Genomic DNA, 22,266 nt, shown 5'->3' on the forward strand with positions numbered 1-22,266 from the left:
AATGTTCTTAGTACAGCTTGGCCCACTGTAGCTTGTTGTGCATTTAGTACGTCTACACAGTAGTGTTTAGTAAACGTATGAGGCGTAGACCAGGTTGCAGCCTTACATATTTCGCTCATAGGAATGTTTCCTAGAAAGGCCATTGTAGCACCTTTCTTTCTGGTTGAGTGTGCCTTTGGTGTAATAGGCAATTCTCTTTTGGCTTTAAGATAGCATGTTTGAATGCATCTGACTATCCATCTAGCAATGCCTTGTTTAGAGATTGGATTTCCTATGTGTGGTTTTTGAAAAGCTATGAACAGTTGTTTTGTTTTCCTGATTAGCTTTTTTCTGTCAATGTAATACATTAGTGCTCTTTTGATGTCTAATGTATGTAGTGCCCTTTCAGCCACAGAATTTGGTTGTGGGAAGAACACTGGCAATTCTACCGTTTGATTTAAATGGAATGGTGAGATTACTTTTGGCAGAAATTTTGGATTTGTTCTTAGAACTATTTTATTGTTGTGTATTTGAATAAATGGTTCTTGTATGGTAAATGCCTGTATTTCACTTACTCTTCTGAGGGATGTGATTGCAATGAGAAATGCGACCTTCCAGGTTAGATATTGCATTTCACAGGAATGCATGGGTTCGAAAGGGGGACCCATGAGTCTTGTTAAGACGATGTTAAGGTTCCATGAAGGAACTGGTGGTGTTCTTGGTGGTATAATTCTTTTTAGCCCTTCCATGAATGCTTTAATAACTGGTATTCTAAATAGAGACGATGAATGAGTAGTTTGTAGGTAAGCAGATATAGCTGCGAGGTGTATTTTTATAGATGAAAAAGCGAGATTTGCTTTTTGCAAATGTAGTAAGTATCCTACTATGTCTTTAGTAGAGGCATGTACTGGTTGTATTTGATTGGCATGGCAGTAGTAAACAAATCTTTTCCACTTAGATGCATAGCAGTGTCTAGTGGAAGGTTTTCTAGCTTGTTTTATGACCTCCATGCATTCTTGTGTGAGGTCCAAGTGTCCGAATTCTAGGATTTCAGGAGCCAAATTGCCAGATTCAATGATGCTGGGTTTGGATGTCTGATCTGTTGTTTGTGTTGTGTTAACAGATCTGGCCTGTTGGGTAGTTTGACATGCGGTACTAGTGAAAGGTCTAGTAGAGTTGTATACCAAGGTTGTCTTGCCCATGTGGGTGCTATCAGTATGAGTTTGAGTTGGTTTTGACTCAACTTGTTTACTAGATATGGAAGGAGAGGGAGAGGGGGAAAAGCGTACGCAAATATCCCTGACCAATTCATCCATAGAGCATTGCCTTGTGATTCGCGGTGTGGGTACCTGGATGCGAAGTTTTAGTATTTTGAGTTTTCTCTTGTTGCGAACAAATCTATCTGGGGTGTTCCCCAAATTTGAAAGTACTTGTTCAGAACTTGGGGGTGAATTTCCCATTCGTGGACTTGTTGGTGGTCTCGCGAAAGGTTGTCTGCTAGTTGGTTTTGTATTCCTGGAATAAATTGTGCTATTAGGCGAATGTTGTTGTGAATCGCCCACTGCCAAATTTTTTGTGTTAGGAGGCACAATTGTGTTGAGTGTGTTCCTCCTTGTTTGTTTAGATAATACATTGTTGTCATGTTGTCTGTTTTGACAAGAATGTATTTGTGTGTTATTATGGGTTGGAAGGCTTTTAACGCTAGAAATACTGCCAACAGTTCTAGGTAATTGATATGAAGTTTTGTTTCGTGTATATCCCATTGTCCTTGAATGCTGTGGTGATTGAGGTGTGCTCCCCACCCTGTCATGGAAGCATCTGTTGTTATAGCGTATTGAGGCACTGGGTCCTGAAACGTCCGCCCTTTGTTTAAATTTTTGCTGTTCCACCATAGAAGCGAGAGGTATGTTTGGCGGTCTACCAACACCAGATTTTGAAGTTGACCCTGTGCCTGTGACCATTGTGATGCTAGACACTGTTGTAAGGGTCGCATGTGTAGTCTTGCGTTTGGGACAATGGCTATGCATGATGACATCATGCCTAGAAGTTTTAGCGCAAATTTTGCTTGTATCTTTTGGTTTGGAAACATAGCACTTATTAGCTTGTGGAATGCCTGCACTCTTTGTGGACTTGGAGTGGCAATTCCTTTTGATGTGTTGATGGTTGCTCCTAGATATTGTTGTGTTTGACACGGTTCTAGGTGTGATTTTGTGTAGTTGATGGAAAACCCCAGTTTGTGAAGGGTTTGTATGACAAAGGTGGTGTCGTTTGCGCATTTTTTTACTGTGTTGGTTTTGATTAGCCAGTCGTCTAGGTAAGGGAACACATGTATCTGTTGTCTCCTGATGTGTGCTGCTACTACTGCTAGACATTTTGTGAACACTCTTGGTGCAGTTGTTATTCCGAATGGCAACACCTTGAATTGGTAATGTATTCCTTTGAATACGAACTGTAGGTACTTTCTGTGAGAAGGGTGTATTGGTATATGAAAGTACGCATCCTTTAGGTCTAATGTGGTCATGTAATCTTGCTGTTTGAGCAGTGGAATGATGTCTTGTAGTGTGACCATGTGAAAATGGTCCGATATGATGTAGGTATTTAGTGTCCTGAGATCTAATATTGGTCTCAATGTTTCGTCTCTTTTTGGGATTAGAAAGTACAGGGAGTAAACTCCTGTGTTTTTTTGTTGTACTGGTACTAATTCTATTGCATCCTTTTGCAGTAGTGCTTGAACTTCTAGTCCTAAAAGTTCTAAATGATGTTGTGACATTTTGCGTGTTTTGGGGGGGATGTTTGGTGGGAAGTTGTGGAATTCTATGCAATAGCCATGTTGGATTATTGCTAATACCCAATTGTCTGTTGTAATCTGTTGCCAAGATTGGTAGAATTGGCTTAGTCTTCCCCCCACTGGTGTTCAATGAAGGGGTTGCGTGACTTGAAAGTCACTGTTTAGGTGGAGGTGTTTTTGGAGTCTGGAATCTTCCCCTACTCCTTGGGAATTGACCCCCCCGATATCCCCTGAAACCACCCCTTTGGAAGGAACCCTGATATGGTGTGGTTCTTGATTGTTGGCTGGTGGTGTCTGTGGGTTGGCCACGAAACCCCCCTCTAAATGGAGTCTTTCTGAAAGAGCCTCTGCTCTGCGGGGAGTAGAGTGCGCCCATGGCTTTGGCCGTGTCTGTGTCCTTTTTAAGTTTTTCAATGGCTGTATCCACTTCTGAGCCAAACAGTTGTTTCTCGTTGAAGGGCATATTAAGGACAGCCTGCTGGATTTCAGGTTTGAAGCCTGAAGTGCGTAGCCAAGCGTGTCTCCTTATGGTGACAGCAGTGTTGACTGTTCTTGCTGCAGTATCGGCTGCGTCTAGTGAAGAGCGGATTTGATTGTTTGAGATCGTTTGTCCCTCTTCCACTATTTTCTGCGCCCTTTTTTGGTATTCCTGGGGAAGATGGTCTACGAGAAGTTGCATCTCGTCCCAGTGTGCGCGGTCATATCTGGCCAGCAGCGCTTGTGAATTTGCGATGCGCCACTGGTTGGCTGCCTGTGACGCCACTCTTTTCCCTGCCGCGTCAAATTTTCGGCTTTCTTTGTCCGGAGGTGGGGCGTCGCCAGATGTATGTGAATTTGCTCTTTTGCGAGCTGCCCCTACTACCACAGAGTCGGGTGGTAACTGCGAAGTAATAAACACTGGGTCTGTGGGTGGTGGTTTGTATTTCTTATCCACCCTTGGGGTGATGGCTCTTGATTTTACGGGCTCCTCAAAAATTTGTTTCGCGTGCCGTAACATCCCTGGTAGCATTGGGAGACATTGATATTGGCTATGTGTAGCCGAGAGGGTGTTAAATAAGAAATCATCCTCTATAGGATCGGAATGCAGTTGGACATTGTGGAAGTCTGCAGCCCTAGCCACCAGTTGCGAGTATGAGGTACTGTCCTCTGGCGGTGACGGCTTTGTGGGGTATGACTCGGGATCATTGTCCGGCACTGGGGTGTCATACAGGTCCCAGGCGTCTTGATCCTGATCGTCATGACTTATGGTAGTTTGCGCTGGTGAGTGCATTTGTGGCGGTGTTTGTGCCGGCGATGCCTGTGGAGGAGAGGGCGGAGGCGTGACTTTTTTAACCACTTTGGCTTGTGGTTGTGTGTCATCCTTTGGAAGTCCGATCCTTCTTTTCCTCATGATTGGGGGAAGGGTTGATATCTTCCCTGTATCTTGCTGGATGCACAGTCTCTTTTGTGTGTAGTCCGATTCTACACTTTGGAGTTCTTGTCCAAATTTGTGCATTTGGCCACTTAGTCCTTGTTCCTCTGAGTAGGATGAAGGTGTGGTATTTTTCGGCGCCGAGAGAGAATCTTTTTTCGGTTTCGGCACCGACAGAATTTTTGTTCCTTTCGGCATGGATTCTCGGTGCCGATGTTTTTCGGTGCTGGTATCTTGTTTTTGTCTCTCTGAGCCGTTTTCTCGGCTCCGAGGTTGCTCCATGGCGGTCCCTCGACCGGAGTCGGGTGTCTTCGCTATGGGCGTGCCCTTTTTCGGCCCCTTCGACGGGTCGCCTGATTTATGGGTCGAGCCATGGCCTGTTGGCAGTGGCGTCCCCTGGGCTTTCGGTTTGTCGATGGATTTACTTTTCGACGTCTTACTCACAGTTTGTTGCTGTTGTTCGACGTCGGAGTCTCCGGATTCTGATTCCGGAACCGAGAATGTTTCCTCTTCGTCGTCGAAACGTTATTTTGTCGACGTGGACGCCATTTGGTGACGCCTGGCTCTTCGGTCCCGGAGTGTTTTTCTGGACCGGAAGGCTCGACAGGCTTCACAGGTATCCTCCTTGTGCTCGGGGGACAAGCACAAGTTACAGACCAAGTGCTGATCTGTATAAGGATACTTACTGTGACATTTTGGGCAGAAACGAAACGGGGTCCGTTCCATCGGCTTCGATGTCGCACGCGGTCGGGCCGACCAGGCCCCGATGGGGGATCGAAACTGCCCCAAAGTCTTCCGATGATCGGTGTCGATGTACCTAACTATCCCGATACCGAACGGAACAATACCGACGCTTTCTTCCGAGATTCTGACTAACTTTCCGAACCGAAACACGGAGCGAAAAGGAATACGTCCGAACCCGACAGCGGAAAAAAACAATCTAAGATGGAGTCGACGCCCATGCGCAATGGAGCCAAAGAGGGAGGAGTCCTTCGGTCCCGTGACCAAAAAGACTTCTTCGAAGAAAAACAACTTGTAATACTCCGAGCCCAACACCAGGCAGCGGACTGTGCCAAACATGTGTATCTGCAGCAACATATGCCATCGAACATCTATTTTCTTTTAAAATTTAGTTAATTTTTCATCAAATTATGAGCCTTTTTTTCTAACCGGCTTTCTGAAAGTTCGAATATGAAAATTAACTTGAAGCAAATTTAAAGTAAGTTGCTATGTTTTGGGAAAATATGGTGACAATTGTTTATAAAGAACAAACATAACATGTTGCCAAAATGTCCCCTGGTACACATTGTTCAATGTAGCCTTTTCTGTAGTCAATATAAATACAGATGAGTGAACTGGAGATGGTGGCAGAGTAAGTGTGTTTTTGAGCCTGACAGTCAATCAAACTCAAACATATCAGACTAAAGTAGTTGACTTTCTAAAGGGTGTGTGGAGAACAAGGAAGAGTAAAGAAGAGAGATTTAGAAATCCCAGAACTGGCAGAGAATACCAAGTAAAGCATTCACTAAAAATCAAAAGGACATTGGTTAGTCCAATCTAACTATCTTAGGGTTAATTGCCAACTACCTTCCAGCCACTTTCTCTCACATCTATTTTTATCTCTATCCCTCTAGTACAGGCTTTTTTCTGCCAACATTCTTTACACTTACTGCAACTGACAATCTTGTACCATGGGTAATTGTTAACTGAGTGATAGTTACTCCTGGGGGAACTATGAAGGATCAAACTTTAAAATCAAAATGCAGCTCTCCACACCTTCTTCATTTTCATTTTAATGAAAACAATTTGAGACTGAACTGCACATTCCACAGTTTGCATGAATGGCAGAACATGGTATATTTTGCCCATTCATGCACCTCTGGCACTGCAAACATGCAAGCATATTAGACTACATTTACAAAGCTATTTGTGCGCCTAATTTGGATGGGTATAAATTCATGTTTTGTGTAACAAATCATGACATTTCATTTCCAAAACAACTAAATCAAACATTGTATTAAACCAATATTGTTCAATATAACATGTGAGCAAATCCACTCAAATGTAGCATATGTTAACACGTGACAGAATTTAAGCATACATCTTTGACCTTACTTATTGTTTTGTATTTTATTGAAACATTTCTATAGTGCTTACCCACATGGATAGAAAGCTACGCTGTATAAAGTGTGTGGGTAGGAGGGTGCTGTTTTTGCTTTGACCCTATATGGAAAGTGTTGACACATGAAGACCACCAACATGTGGTTATCGTGTTAAGGACCACAGTGCCTGGAAGTGTGATCTGTGAGGGTTTGCGAGAGACAGATGTGGAAAATTATAAATATAGTAAGGACTAACTAGCTGAACTACAGGGAAGTGAGATGCGATATGCCGGTACTTCAAAAAAGGGGGCTAATCGGAGAAGGCCCAGTATCCATACAACGAGATGTGTAAGCTGCTGTTGAACGAGTAGAAGGATACCAAAAGGGTAAGAATGGGACAGAAGCAGTAGCCATGCACTGTTTATTTCATTTATTTTATACTGTCTTTTGCTGAACAAATACATCCCATGAAGAAGTAGGATGTGGAGAAGTAATCAAGGCTGGCAACCTGAGCAGAAATTACACAAACTTTAAAAGGCCTAGATTCTACTTACTCGTGCTAGACCAAAGGAAACCAAAATGTGACAAGGTTTTCATGCCTCAAGCCTCCTCGGATTCTGAAGATGGACGAGCACCAGTCAGGCAAGCCTAGTCAGGGCATAGCTCAGACCACAGCTGGAAGGGCACCCTGCACACGTGAGGGTGAGGAACAAAGCATGTGGTGGGTTCCTGCCCTGACAATACAAGAGCAAATCAACTTGTTTTCTGTTACCCTCTGATCCTCACCTCTCCGTGTGCATCCAATACTGTTCATGGATTCCAAGGACCAATCTTTTTTTGTAGTTTACAAAATGAGGCAACCTCCTGACATTCTAGAATTTCCTCCCAGAACAACTACAACTCTCATTATTAATAGTGCATGCCATTTTGGGGTAAAAGAGAGACAGTATAGTGAATTATGTTTTTACCCTGATCCCATTATTTTGGACAAGACAGTATCATGGATCAATTTAATAGTTCTTAAGTTTTTTAATCTTAGCCCAGCCTTCCTCTGGCCCATGTGCCGTGTGAACAACGCTTTTATATATGCTTCCAGAAGTTAACTTCCATTTCTGACTTCCACTCAACTATTCCACTGCCCATTAACACTGCTTTCACCCCTAGCCAGAGGCCTTAAGGCTGTTGAAAAAAAACAGCTGTAGCCAATAGCTGTTTCTTCCTTCCCTGGACAACTCTCAAACAGCCCCTCTGAAATCTGGCTCCATAAAGCAGTGTGTGCTGATTGAGTCTGTTGGGTACTGCACCTTCGATCTGCTCTAACCTCATGTATGATCACTGATGAACACCAGCCTAAGCAGTAAATTTGTCGCGTTGAAAACATATACATTTGATAACAGAAATACAGTTTGCCATGCACCACTCTTTCCAGATACCAGTGCCGTATACCTCTGTGGGGATGAAATGTGAAATTTACATTTTGCCTGCAAAGTTTTGTGAAGTACATAGGCGTTGCCTTCACAAAGGGTGCAACAAAGTTTCAAATTCACAAAACTATGCCTGTTAGCGAAAAGATTTTTCTCGGGCAGAACCCATGCACGAAGTCTGGTAGCATCGATCAGCTCCGCATCTGTCAACGGCATCGTGCACACTGGACATGATGTTGTGGTTCCCATATAAGCACCACCTAGCATGCTGACACTAGTTTCCTTTCATGACTTTCCACACCAGAAGTGTGGAGCCACAAGGAACACTGACCAGAGGTGCATCAAAGCTAGGGCTTTCAAAGGGAAGTCCCTGTCCCTAGAAATCAGTTTGCAGAACGGGGAGCATGAGTTGGTAAGAAATCTTCAACTAGAATATATCTCTACCAGATAAGGCTCTACCAAAGGTAAGTAATGTGTTCATCTGATAGAGACATCTAGTAGCAGATTCCTTACCTCAGAATAGATACCCATGCAATACCATCTGCAGAGGTGGGTCTGTGAACCAAGATCATACTAGGAAGTCCTGCAGGTCAAATGGGCGAAGTACTCATCCCTTTGGACCTGGCTGCCCACGCAGTAGTGTTTGGTGAACACGTGCAAGGATGCCCACTATACTGCCTGACAGATGTCCAGGAAGCCGTGGTCGCAGCTGTTGCTATGGTAGAATGAGCGGGCAAACCCTCTGGGGGTTGCTTTTTAGCCAATGCACAGCACATTTTGATGCCAAGAACAACCCATCTGTATTGGTTCTCTTCTGCACTGCTTGACCATTCTCCGGACACCCATAATCCAATAAAGAGTTGATCATTCACCCCGAACTCTTTGGTACAATCAAGGTAGAACGCCATTGCTCTTTTGTGATCGATGCGGTGGAGTCTCTCCTCTTCCTTGGAAGGATGTGGGGGTGCGTAAAAAGTAGGCAAGGTAATTTATTCTCCACATGAAAGGGCGTGACCACCTTTGGCAAAAAAGGAAGCCCTAGTGCGAAGCACCACTTTGTCAGAATAGATGGAAAAGTAGGGCGGTTTAGAGGACAATCCCTGCAGCTTGCTTACCCTGCGGGCAGAGGTAATGGCCACAAGGAAGGCTGTTTTTAATGTCAGAAGCCTGAGAGGACAATTGTGCACAGGCTCAAGGAGTGCACATTAGGATTGTCAGAACCAAATTCAAATCCCAATGGGGCATGATGATGGGGATGGAGGAAATGTGTGGGTAAGACCTTTAGGAAACCTACTAACAATAGGGGACTTAAACAAAGAGGGTTGGTCAGGTAGTCTCAGAAATGCAGAAATAGCAGACAAATAACCATTGAGGGTTCCCAAAGCAGAGACCTAGTAGGCCAAAGAAAGTATTAACAAGAGAACCTCAGAAAGCAGAGCAGAGAGGGGGATCAGCAGACTTGTCTGTGCACCATTCCACAAATTTATTTCAATGACAACCGTATACTGTTTTAGTGGTGGGAAGCCTTCCTACCAAGATAACATTACAGACTTTGGACAGAAGGTCAAAAGCTGTCAACTGCTGCTGCTCAATGTCCATGCAAGAAAATGGAGACTGGATAGGTTCAGATGGAGAGCCCTCCCCTACTGCTGTTACAGAAGATCATCCCAAAGGTGCAGTCTGATTGGAGGATCGATGGCCCTGCTCAACAGCTCGGGACACCAAACTCTTCATGCCCAGTCAGGCGCCACAAGGTTTACTTGGGCCCAGTCATCAGATCTAACCAAGCCTCTTCCCACTGCTGAAAGAGACCTTGCACCATCTCCTCCTGGAGACACCATTCATGATCGACCAGGCATTGTCGGCTGAGTACGTCCACTGTGGTGTTCAGAGAGCCTACCAGGTGTTGAACTACCAGGGAAATTACCTGATATTCCAGCCATGTCTACAGGCACAGAGCCGCCTCACAAAGGGTCCACTACACCACCCAGTCCTGCTCGTTGCATTACCACATGGTGGTGGCATTGTCTGTGAACACTTGCACTACTTTCCCTTTGAGAGAGGGAAGAAATGCTTTCAATGGCAGTCTCATCCCCTGGAGCTCCAAAAGGTTGATGTGGAAACCGGACTCTGTTGGAGACCAGATGCCTCTGATCTTCACCCCTTCCAGGTGGCTGCCCCATCTCAGGAATGATGCATCTGTCACTACTGTCAGATCTGGTTGGAAGGGAGAGGGATCTGCCTCTGACCCCATTGCGGTTTGTTAGCCACCACTGCAGATCTTGAGCAGTTCCCTACGAGATATCTGGACCATGTAGGAGAGATTTTTCTGAAGCTGCGCCCACTGGAAATTCAGGTCCCACTGCAGAGCCTGCATATGCCATCTGGAATGATTGACCAATAGGGTGTATGAGGCCAGCAGCCTTAGAGTCATCCTCACCTAAGTCCAGTATAGAGGCTGAAACATCAGTATAATGGCCTTAATAGGCTGGACTCTCTGCTCGGGAGGACAAAACTGAAACTACACTGTGTACAGAAGAGCTCTGATGAAAGGGAGCATCTGAGAGGGAATCAGGTGTGACTTTGGCACATTTATAGGGAACCCCAGCAAATGCAGGAAATACGCTATAGTCTGAAGGTGGAAGACAAAAGCCTGTGGTGAGCCCGCCTTCAGCAGCCAGTCATCGAGGTAGGGGAAGACTGAAACCCCTAACCTGTGCAGAGGAGCTGCCAACACCGACTTCGACCTGGTGAACACCCACGGGGGCACAGGTAAGGCCGATGGGGAGCATGGTGAACTGAAAGTGCTCGTCGCCCACCGTGAACCGCAAGTAATATCTGTGGGGGGCAGGACGTGGATGTGAAAATAAGCGTCCTGCTAGTTCAACGCTACCATCCAGTCTCCTGGGTACAGGGAAGGTAAGACCTGAGCCAGAGCGAGCATTTTGAACTTTTCCTTTCTGAGGAAGAGATTGAGGGACTGAATTTCCTTTTTGGGCACCGGAAAGTAGGGGGAATAACAACCACGACCTACTTCTGGCACAGGGACCCTCTCTATGGCTTCCTTGGCCAGGAGAGCCATCATCTCCTCGTGGAGAAGTGCCAAGTGATCCTCCGTCATCTGATTGTAGGATGGTAGCATGGATGCAGGGGTAGTCTTGAAGGGTAGGGAGTAGCCTCTTCAGACAAAACCCACCTGTCTGATATGATGAACTCACAGTGGAGCAGGTGATGGTGAATCCCGCCTCGGACTGGTCCCTGGTGGAGAATCATCAGACTAGGAAGGATTGGAGGCAGCTGCAGGGGGGAAGGGGATGGACTGGCTGGACCGCTGGTTCCCTGATCCCCGAGGATGGTGAATCTCACATCCCCAGCCATGCATAGGCTGGGCAGCATGCACAGCAAGGAGGAGAACAGACATGGTGGGATGCCCCTTCCATGGTCACGAAAGCGGTGAAAAGCAGACTAAAGGGGGCGAGGGACAGCTGCGAGGCCCAAAGGCTGGCCTTAGCACGAGAATCCTCAAAGCGCTGCAGCGCAGAGCCTGCTTTGTCTCTGAAGAAATGAGTTCCATTAAAAGGCATGTCCAGAAGGGTAGATTGGACATCCCCCGAAAAGCCAGACGTCCTCAACCAGGCATTGAGCCTCAAGCCACTGTAGATGTAACCGCTTTGCCCAGTGAGTCAGTCGTAACCAACCCACATCTGATTGTGAATTTCACTGCATCTTTCCCATCAGCAACAGATTGGGAGAGAATGTCTCGGGCCTCCTCCTTGACCTGTGCTACTGTGTTCCACAGAGTATCGGTATAATGGTCCAAAAGCCATGCTGTGTTCACGGACCACAATGCCAGGTTGGAAGAAGAGAACATTTTCTTCCCAAATTGGTCCAGCCTCTTGGATTTCCTATCTGGAGTACGGAAGGGAATGCATCCTGGGACGTACAGCCCTGGATAACCTGTCAGGAACGATCAGTCAGGGACGCTTGGTCATTTGTAGCAGGTCTATGATGGCGGGCAATTGTCCTGTTCAGAGAAGCCTCTATGCTGGGCTTGGACCAGGTACCTAGCAGGACATCTGTAAGAGCTTCATGAAAGGGCAAAAGGGAGTCAGAAGGTGAGGCCCCAGACTGAAGCACCTCTTCAAGAGGTTAGTCCTGACCGCCACCGAAAGTAGCTTTAGGTTGAGGACCTTGGCCACTCTCTACACCACCACTGAAGGGGAAGTATCAAGACCACTGGCCTCACCCAGGTCCATCCACCAATTCATAGGGTCTTGGAGCTGGGATTCTAAAGGGTCCAGCAATCCCTCCCATTCCTCACTGTACCCCAACCCATAAGAGTAAGGATCAGGATCCAACACAGGGGGAAATGCCACCACTGAAGTTGGAGTCAGCGTCGCCCAGTGCTGATCCAGCTCTGTGTTAAAGTCAGCTAAAAGGATGGGAGTCAAAATCACCCGGGGGCATGGGTGGCATTGGGAACATCGAAACTAGCATCGGGAAGGACGAGGTGGTACGACTGATGACCGTTTGTATCTGGGAGTGGATCCATGGGTGCCTCCTGGAGAAGAGGCTGAAGTCACTGGTGCAGAACCCAAGGAGGCCCTTACTGACCCCGCATGGCCCGAGGGCACTCCAGTGGCATCAGACTGCCCAAAGATGAGGCGCATGGCTTCATAAAAGTCTTTGAGTTGGGCAGGGATCGCACAATCCCGGAAACTCAAGGAGGCACAGAGATGACCCAGATGGTGTTTCCTTTCCCTCGTCTCATCAGCCGATGGATGGAGTGAAGTCGAAGAACACTTCTTCTTCTTTAACTTTGTCTTGTGCCTCTTACCCAACTGTTACAAGGACTTCGAGTGGGATGACGAAGAATGGGAGCTCTGCATCTATTCTGGGGACCTTCCTCTCGACAGAGATTGGAAGAGACGCAGAGCGGAGCACCGGGCCACAAGGAGCTTTAGGGACCGCTCCCTCAAAGCTTTCAGATTCATGGTCCGACACTTGGCGCACGACTTCAGGTTGTGGTCACTCTCCAGGGCTTGAACCTAGTCTTACGTGATGACATCCTCAACGCACCAAGAGTGTAGACACTCAAAAAATGTTAACAAAAAGTTGAAAAAGACCAGTCAAAAAATGACTTATAGGTAGCTCTTTTTTGGATCCACACTGGCTGGTGTGGAAAGGAAAGAACTGACGTCAGCATGCCGGAGTGGTGCCTATTTAGGACCCGTGACATCATGTCTGGTACGCACAATGCCGAAGATGTACGAGGAGCCAAATGATGCTACCTGACGGCGAACAGGGTTACTGCTCGAGAAAAATCTCTGGATTCAGACTGACGCCTGGGGGGAATTCTAAGGTAAGCAATCTGCAACTAGAAATCTCTATCAGATTGGGATATTCCTGCTAAATTAGACAGTGTGGAACCATATTAAAAAGTGTAATCTTTGCTCGCAAAAACTGTTTTAAAGTTTGTTAAACTACTCTATTGATGTGTTCTCACAATGCCACTTGAAAACAAGCATTTACATTGCAATGGGTCTCGCGTTTGCTCGAGTTAGAGGTATTAGAGTTGTAAATTCCTAACTGGACTTTTCTTGCTACATAAATTGAAAATGAAAAGTAAAACAGTTGACATAAGCGAGCAAAATCAAAGCGCCACAGCTGCCATGAGCATGTGCGCGAAGGAGACACACAAAAAGAAAAATAAGTTCGCTTGCAGTCAAACGTATCTGCAAAAGTGCAATTATACATGTAACAGGGTTGCTGTCCAAGGCGGTATCATAACTGCCCCAAGGAGGGACAAACGAAAAGCATTTACGAATAACAAAAGATTTTTGAAAGGCAAACCCACGAACGAATGATAGTGATGGGTGTGCGGTGGGCGTGGTAAAAGGCTCACAGATAGATTACAACACGTCAGAGCGCTTGCATGTTCGATGCAAAAAGTAGACAGGCTATATGGAGCTTATTATTATCATATTAGCAAATTCTGGTCAGTGGCTTGGAGAAACATCCCAGCTTTCAAATATATTATGAATGACGATATGTTTTGAGCGTATTTTATCTCCTCCACTTTTTTTCTTTTCCTTTTAGTTTGTGGTGACACTAGATGGCGCTGCGGTAGCATACAGCATGGCTCATGGTGAGCAGAGACAAACATTTGCAGCGACATTTTAAATACTCGCATTTAATGGCATTATAGTCCCTCAGTGGGATCAGGGTCTTGGTTGGACTTCAATGTAGGTAGCAAATATGAGACCAGCATTCACTGAAGAAGAGATGAACCACTTACAATTTTCAAAGTAGAATCGATGAAAATCCAGCCCCTCCACCAGGTTCCCCAGAGCCTCTGGTTCAAACGCTGTCACTCCAGGATCACACATCTTACTGTGGGAGAGAAGGAGAAACAGGAGGAGACGTGAGAGAGGTAAAGAAGGCGGGGACGGACACCTAAGTGGCAATAGAGCTTGCTGTGGGAGAAGAGAGACAAAGATGAGGAGAGCACAGCCCTCAAGATAGAAGGAGTAAATCACACAGGGTCAAAAGGAGGACTACCGACACAAGAAGATGGAAAAGAATGTGAAAGGGAACATAGAACATTGGGAACTATGGGGGTTGGCATGAGGAGAAATCTAGCACTGTCAGAGGAGAACTGTGAAACTACTGTCAGAGGAGAACTGTGAAACTACTGTCAGGGAGGCGAACTGTAAAAGTGCGGTCAGAGACATGAGCTGTGACAGTACTTGCAAAGCTGCCAGAGATCTAATCTACTATAGTACTGTGAGAAAGGTGAACTGTAAAAGTACAATTAGAGAGGTGAACTGTAAGCAAATTGTCTGAGATCTGAACTGTAAAGGTTCTGACACAGAGGTGAGCAGTCAGTGATAGAACTCTGTCAGTGCTGCTAGTGAGGAGGGCTATTGGAGTACTGTCAGTGAGGTGAACTTTAAAAGCGCTGTCAGATGGGTGAATTCTGGTAGTACTGTCAGAGATGTGGACTGTTATCGTACTGTCAGTACAGTGAGCTGCAAAAGTACCATTAGAGAGGGGACTGTAATAATAATGTCAGAGAGGTGAACTGTGACAGCACTTTTGAAGGGGGAACTGCAGTGCTTAATGTAAAAATAAATACCAGGGCCCTCGCCAGGAGGCCACTGGAGCTTGCACCACGGATTGCCCCTGTCCATGCCGCCAATGACAATACCAACACAACTAGGAAATGTCACAGTCCTATAAGGGTATAATTCACGCTATTCCACGCCCCCAACATTATAGGAATTGCTGGGCAGATAATAGTCATTTTGGATGTATATTGAAATGATAACTGATGGATGGTCAGCTTTGAATTGCATTTGCAATTTCCGTCTCTAGTTGTGATGTGAGCTGTCATATTATTTACCTTATAACTGTAGGGGGGATATTTCCCTTTACTGTTTTTTCTTTTTTGTGCTTTTTGAATACAATTGCTGAAAACCCAGTAAAATATATTTAAGCTTGCCGTTACTAGTTGGATATTTATTTCTTGCTCTTCTTGTTAGAGGCTTCTTTGGTGGTTCTGTTTGTCACCTCATTCTCCACGTGCCCCCCTTCCACTGATTGCTAAATTCTAAGAGCTGGTTATCCCACAGAAGTCTCTATGTCGGGGGATTTAGGTTTTTTATAACTTGCTACCACGGTGTGCAAAGTTTGTTGGGACTGAGGGCTGTGCCCAGCAGAAGCATGATAGCTCAGTGAATCAAACACTCACAGCTGAAAAGATCCTGCTGAAAACAAGTATCAGTCAAGCCATAGGAAGCGCCTTAATACTGTTGCACTATGGGGTAGCGATATGGCCCAAGTGCCTGAGTTTCAAATCCTGGCTTTGGAACTTGACTGAAAAACAGAAATAGCAGGATTTGGCGAAAATGTCTTCATACCTGATATTGTAAATATGTGCAATGAATTTTGTAATGCAACCAAACTCTGTCCGGTTGCTTACCATACTGTTGTAGGCACAGCAACTCACATCAGAAATGCTCCTGGTACTGTAGTAGTGTTCTGTGTAACAGGTTCTTTCGAGATATGTGTGCTATCCCAATGTTAAAAAAGACATTTTTTAGTCCTGGTTACTACAAGTGCAGTAATGACTAGCGCCTGGAAACAGCAAAGTTCATGAGGTATACTTTTAAAATGACATTTCATGCTTATGGCCAGATAAATGAAATGTGATAAAATACCGGACGTGGTCTGTAATCATACTGTCGCACAGGTGAAATTTAAAATGAGAGTTGGAAAGGTAAGTATCTAAGGGATTGTTGGAAGGTGATTGCTGCCTGGCAGTGGACTGATAGCAAAACCTCTCTGATAACACTTGTAAAGGTGTGTCGTGACACATTACTGATAGCGTGAACAGTTATAGACCTATCCATAGAGCCGGAGCAGTGCATTTGGACAACAGCTCAATGACAAGAACATGCAAACTATAGAGAAACGAAACTGCAGAAATTCAAAGCAGAAAGTAAGAGAGATAAAGCAGAGAATAGAGATGGTAGCTCGGGAGATGCAGAGGAGAGGCAGAGAGAAGGAGACAGAAGATGAAGTGGAAACGGAGACAAGGGAAGTATATGAGCTTACAGAGAGGAAAAACGGTGCAAGCATTCTGAAGACCATGAAAAATGTGAAACCAATCAGAAGAGGTAGGGACATGTGAAATAATGAGAGACGCCAGGTAAGACTGTTCTATTCTAGTTTTGAGAGAAGAGGGACACCTTCAACGAGTTTTGGCCTACCTTCTTTACCCCGTTCCTCGAAAATCTACTCACGTGTATGACTCAAAGTCGCCATTGCTTATTGCTTCAATGAGTTGCTCTGTCACCTTGATGATCTCCTGCTTGCGCACTGTAACAAAGTTCAGAAAGAAATACGAGTTACTGTGGATCAGAAGAGCTGTCCCTACACGACCAATGGGCAGAATGCTGAGCCTTTGAGGCGAAGGGAGCCATCGCTCAGGTAAAGGAGTAGAGGCCATGATGAAACCACATATTCCAGGACACACTCAAGGGCAAATTCACTTACCAGGAGGCAGTCACTCAATACAAGACAGTGTCATTCACTGACTGGCAGAGAATAAGGAAGGCCAACTCAGTCCAATCATAGACTGCCCAGCTGAAAGGATGTATTATATCTCAGCATACTATTCCTGACTGGGAGGCCTTATAGCAACAATATACTGCTTGAACACTTAGCACAGCATGCTTTGCCTTCTTCCCCTATCTGAATAAGGATCTTGCAAACTAGACATATGAGCTTCCACCATTGACTCCACCATTCCTCCTAGTGCTGGAATAGTGGAGGATCCAAGGGCATGCCGATCCGGGAGCCATTGTTCAGCTAGATACAAGAAAACATACCAGGACATGTATAAGCACACTTTTACCCCTTGGAGCATCTTGGAGTTGAATAATAGGTGCTGATTCTTACCCAACTCATTTTGTCAATCTCAAAAGGATGACCGATCAGAGTTTAAGTCTGTGACCATGAGGTGAAATATAGATATCTGGAGTGGATGCCTTTGACCCCTGAGCAAAACAGACCCTGCTCTGAATCTGGGACGGCCCGAGTGAAATATATTGACTGACCCGATTCAAATTGCTAACACTTGGACTTATCAGCGACCATGCAGTTTGCATGCTTTCCATCCTACCAGCAACCTGCGGAGAGTGAAGGAGGTCTTTTATTTTCTGTTCCAGCTGTACCTAGCACAAATGCCTCACTTAAAAAGCCTAAAGCATACAAAAAGCTGGAATGCTTGAATTAACCTCAGCTACTGCTGATTACTCAGGGCTGCACCACAGTCCATCGTAATTTTGCACACCATGACTCTTCAGTTTGGATCAGCCACATGCAAACCAATCTTGACCCTGCTCCAATAGAAACAGTCCAGCACGAACTGCCTTTCCAGGTCCTCCCTGATCCGAAACACAAGCAACCCAGGACGTGTTTCACCCTGAACAGAGCTGGCATGGTGGGAAAAATAAGGTGAACTGAGATGGGGCTCAGAGTAATTATCAGTGGTTGAGATGAATTCAAGGAATCCGCCCACCATGATTTTGTATACTTCACTGCAATGCCCTAAATGCGATAAGTATGCCAAGAAATGGGTCCCGTGCTCTTTGTACCACTGGCATGAAGCAGCAATTGACTGAAGAGTCCCAACTAGGGAGAAAACCGTCTATGGTTGTTCACTTACGGTTTAAAGAAGGCCTGGCTTGAAAGTTTGATCTGGACTGTTCCTATTGCAATAGGACCATGGCTGATTCACATATAATTGTGTCTACTGTGAGGTGGCATAGTGGGCATAGGGATAGGGCCCAGAGTAATTACAAGTGGCTGAGATTATTTCAAGCATTCCACCCATCACTTTTTTTGTTACTTCACATAAAAAGCCATCACGGTTCCCTTTGTTTGAGTCTCATCCTGGTTAGGCGGTAGGTGGAGCATCACACCTTAATGCCAACCACGAAGGAAATGAAGACACTGAGCGGGCTGGTACTATACAAATGCCGAAGAGATAAGCTATTATTTAAAGACCCTAGAATAAGCCTCTAAGTCTCAGAACATACACCCAGAAAACAAAAAAGGTAGCTAAGAGGAAAACTCCATGCAAAAGAGTGACCACTACTCTCAAAGCAATATATGTGAATGAGACATGCCATAGAGGTGGCTCAGCAAAATAAGCACTCACTGCTAACATATGCTGTGATCTTAAGAGTTGCCGCCAAAATGAGGAATTACAGGGAGAATCAGTAACTCTGGTCCAAATTCCTCTAGTTATTCCACCTTTCCTCCGGGACTTTACTCTGAGACTCAGCCTGCTTTTAGCAGCCGCAGACGTATAAAATGCTGTAGAGTTACCAGGGCTCTTATAATCCCAATTTGCCCTGTAGCTGCCAGTAACCTTGTAACTAGCCCTTTAGTGGTGGCATACTGGTTTCTTTAGAAAACAGTAGCTCCTTCTCTTGCTTCCCGTAGCTTTACTGAAATCCTTTGTTCTGTGTTCCTTTCATGCTCATCTTTCCCACATCTCAGCTTTTCCCCTCCTCTGCTCTCCTTCTCTTTACTGCCATTCTTTCCTCCAGAGGCTCAACAGCTTCTCTTCCACACAACACCAGAATTGCATTAATTTCTCAAGTGAGCTGCTCACATCGAACAACAGCTTAATTACATCTCTGGAGATAGGACTTTGTTGATATACTCATTGATTTTTTATCATTACTCCTGGTTGTTAAGGTTAAACCCTCGAGAAACTAAATCAAAAACCACTAGCAACAATACACTGCCCTTACTCCTAGCTGCTGTAAGTGAAAGGTTTTGAGAAGCACACCAGCTAGGTACAAAGGCCCCTCCTGCTTTCTTATTCATTTTCTTAATTGTTACATTTCAGAAACTAGCAGCACTTAGCACTACTTCTATCAAGTTGCTTACTACAAGCACAACCAAGACAGACTTAGCATGATACACTCTGCAGTTTTGACTCACGTTCTCTATTTGATATTGCAAAAGAAGTATTGGGCAGGTATTATGTTTATGTGATATGTTAGACTGGAGGGCCATCTCTGAATTGAGCTGCAATGTCAGTGGTTTGCCAGAAGAGGAAACAGGGCTGTTTTTATGGAAACATGTCTCTACAAGAAATAAGCCTGTGTGCCTGTACAATAGGGCCATTGAATAAAAAGCAATATGTGAAGTTTCTGGAAAAATGTCTCAGGAGTTTTAGGCTCCTGCAATTAATTCCACCAAGCTTTGGGCATAAGGGTGAATAATTGATTGAAGTGACTGAGGGCAGGGACAGGGGTAACATAGGACATACTTTTGAAGGACTGTTTGATTTGATTGCCAAAAGACACAGACTGCAGAGATGGGAACGCCTCCTGCATGGTAAATGGATGTGCAGCCTTGCATTAAGTTGCCCGACTGAAAAGTGAAGCCCAGAAACATAAAATCGTGCCTGCGTACTGAGGCCTCTGCCTGACCATGAGCCTGACTCTGAAGTCGTGCAGGGTGCAAAGGCATACTCTGTAGCTGATACAATACTCCCATTAATCTCTCTGGGACATGTACAGTCATCAATGGTGGCTGCATACTTCTTTTGAAACTATGGTGTTAGAACGATGCCTATAGACTCCATTATATAAAGTTCCATTGGTGTGTTATACCCAACATCTCTGTGTGTATGTCAAGTGTGTGTTGCATATGTAGTGCCTGCTAGCGGGACTCTATGTTGTTTGCACATGTGGTTATGGTGTAACCAGCAGAATTCATTTTGGGCCGCCACTAGTTTTGACATGGCAGAAGATGGAGGCTGTGATATATCCTTCCCAAACAGAGAGGTGTATTGCCTATATTCCTGAGCTGCGGTGTGTAACTCTAGACACTGAGCTGAGGGAAGGAAACATCCATCCCTTTAGAAATTCTATGTAGCACGATTAGCAGAGGATTGCTGATTAGTCCATAATGAGTGCTGCTATGTGATTGATGATAGAAAAACAGATGAGTCAGCTGATTCACTTGTTAAAGAGAGATAAGTTTCTAGGGAGGGCTTGGTACTTTTGTCTTCCTCTGAGTGGGCTCCCCGGGTAGGCTGATGACAACAGCAAGGTATGCTTGGGTTATCAGTGCTCTTGCTCGGAGCCAGTATCATCATTACCTGCTGTGAGAGCCATAACCTTACACAAAAGATTTGTCTGCACTGCTGAAAGGAGATATGTTTATGAAAAGGAGCCACCAGATGGGTTCCTGACTGGTAGGCAGTGGATCCATATCCCAAACTTACCCAATTGGTTCCAGTTCCAAAATCTTCAACTGAATAAAAGTGTGGCTACTCCGCCATGTACTCAAACATTTTCTATGATCTAGGGCTAGTATTACCAGCAACCATTTCCAGAGGAGATGGGACACTGCCTGGAGCCTGCATATCTTGCAGAAGAAGGTGTAGAGACCTGGATGAGTAACTGCATGCTGAGAGGAGGGAAGCGAGTGGGCTGCCCTCTAGAGCTATCTGTCCAAGGAGGTGATGCCCAGCTACTGAAACTGCAGACAGTAGGTGCCTCAGAAGGGACAGATTATCTGGAGCCAAGCTACATGAATCTGAGGGGCTCTCAACATCTCTGCGTGACCAAAGACCATATTCGTACACCAAATGATCAAGCAGAGCACCCACTCCGGTGACTGCAACATAGGAAGGGAGAGGGCTTGTGCTGGCTCTGTCTTTGCCACGCCATGCCAAAGACATGGGGAAAGGAACTCCCAACTGCAGGTGCTGGAGCTACATGTCCGGAGTGCCTTCACCAAGCCAATGCAGCCCTTACCGATGTGGTGAAAAGAAGGCATGACTGCTGTAATGAGCTCTGGTGATCCTGAGCATGAACGCTGCCCCCCCGTGGACAAAAGATGCACACACAAGCTTGGAAATCCGCAAAGTGCACCATTCTGAGTCAGACACCAATGACTGAGAAACACTGACCTCTAAGTAAGTTGGTTAAGGAGTTTGGTGTTTTTTTTTAAAGATAATAGGAACCCATATACAAGGACTGACCTACAGATCATAGAATGCATGAAAACGTCTCAGCTTCATCATAGCAGTGAGCCTGCACTTAAATCTAAACCTTTCTGTGTAGTGAGTCCCATACACCCTTAATGTGCATCCTGGAAGTGCTACCTTTTGTTTTCTCTACCTCCTGGTTTATGTTTTGGTGTGAGTAAAGTGCTTGTTTTTTTCTTAAACTGAAAACCACTGGGCTGGTCATTCACTTGTTGTGTCTATTGTTTGGTTGCTTGAATTCTGAGTCTCTACCCCCCCAACAGTGACTCCTTGGGATGCCTTGGACTGTTACCCTGAGAGCCAACTGCAGTGGTGGTGTACATGGCCCAGTTTGTAGTGCTATAGTAGGACAAAACACTAGACACCTGTGGTAAAAGGTCACAACCGCAAGGCTGAGGTCCAGTAATTGTGCTTTCTCCAGTTGTGCTAGTATGTACAGGAGGCTGGACCAGGCAGCTGATATGTGGATGAGATTTGCAGTCCAAGTGGAATAAAAGGGTAGCTTGGTGAAACCTGGATTATTTGTAAAACATACAATGTATAGTGCATGTTTTTCACAAAACCTTCTCAGGTGGCAGACACGACCTGAGAATACATACACGAGGACAGAGGGAGGAAGGATGGGGAACCAAGGGGCGAATAGGCCCCAAAAGTTTTTAGTCTTAAGGTACATTGAAATGGAGAGAGCCCAGAGTATATAAGAAATGATACTTCATGCCCAGGAAGTTCAACAGTAAAAATATGTATAGGTAAACTGAGGATGGTACAGTGGGTGTATATTTCTTAAGTCTGGGTGAGTGGTTGGCGCTCCCCCTAAATATGACATTGATCCCATTGACACTATACTCTATTTTTGAGGTGAGCAGGATTATTTAGATCCGACTCTGGGGAGTACTCAATAGTTAATGTGTTCCAGATCCACCTCAAATGTTAAAAATATGAGCTTTTTCATTGTAATTATACAGTAAATAACAATG

At 45.2% G+C, this 22,266-nt stretch overlaps 1 protein-coding gene across 4 annotated transcripts in view; it reads right to left on the reverse strand.

The window, feature by feature from the left end:
* The window catches only part of CAMK2A (calcium/calmodulin dependent protein kinase II alpha), a 448,541-nt gene that overhangs the window by 11,580 nt on the left and 414,695 nt on the right, over positions 1–22,266 (reverse strand). For all 4 annotated transcript variants that reach the window (XM_069199537.1, XM_069199539.1, XM_069199538.1 and 1 more), the window contains 2 exons: positions 16,512–16,587; positions 14,003–14,097 (listed from right to left, as the gene is read on the reverse strand). In XM_069199537.1, the coding sequence (XP_069055638.1) occupies positions 14,003–14,097; positions 16,512–16,587 (171 nt within the window). The remainder of the gene's footprint in view (positions 1–14,002; positions 14,098–16,511; positions 16,588–22,266) is intronic.

This window comes from Pleurodeles waltl, chromosome 7 (genome assembly GCF_031143425.1).
Source record: "Pleurodeles waltl isolate 20211129_DDA chromosome 7, aPleWal1.hap1.20221129, whole genome shotgun sequence".
Lineage (NCBI taxonomy): Eukaryota > Metazoa > Chordata > Amphibia > Caudata > Salamandridae > Pleurodeles > Pleurodeles waltl.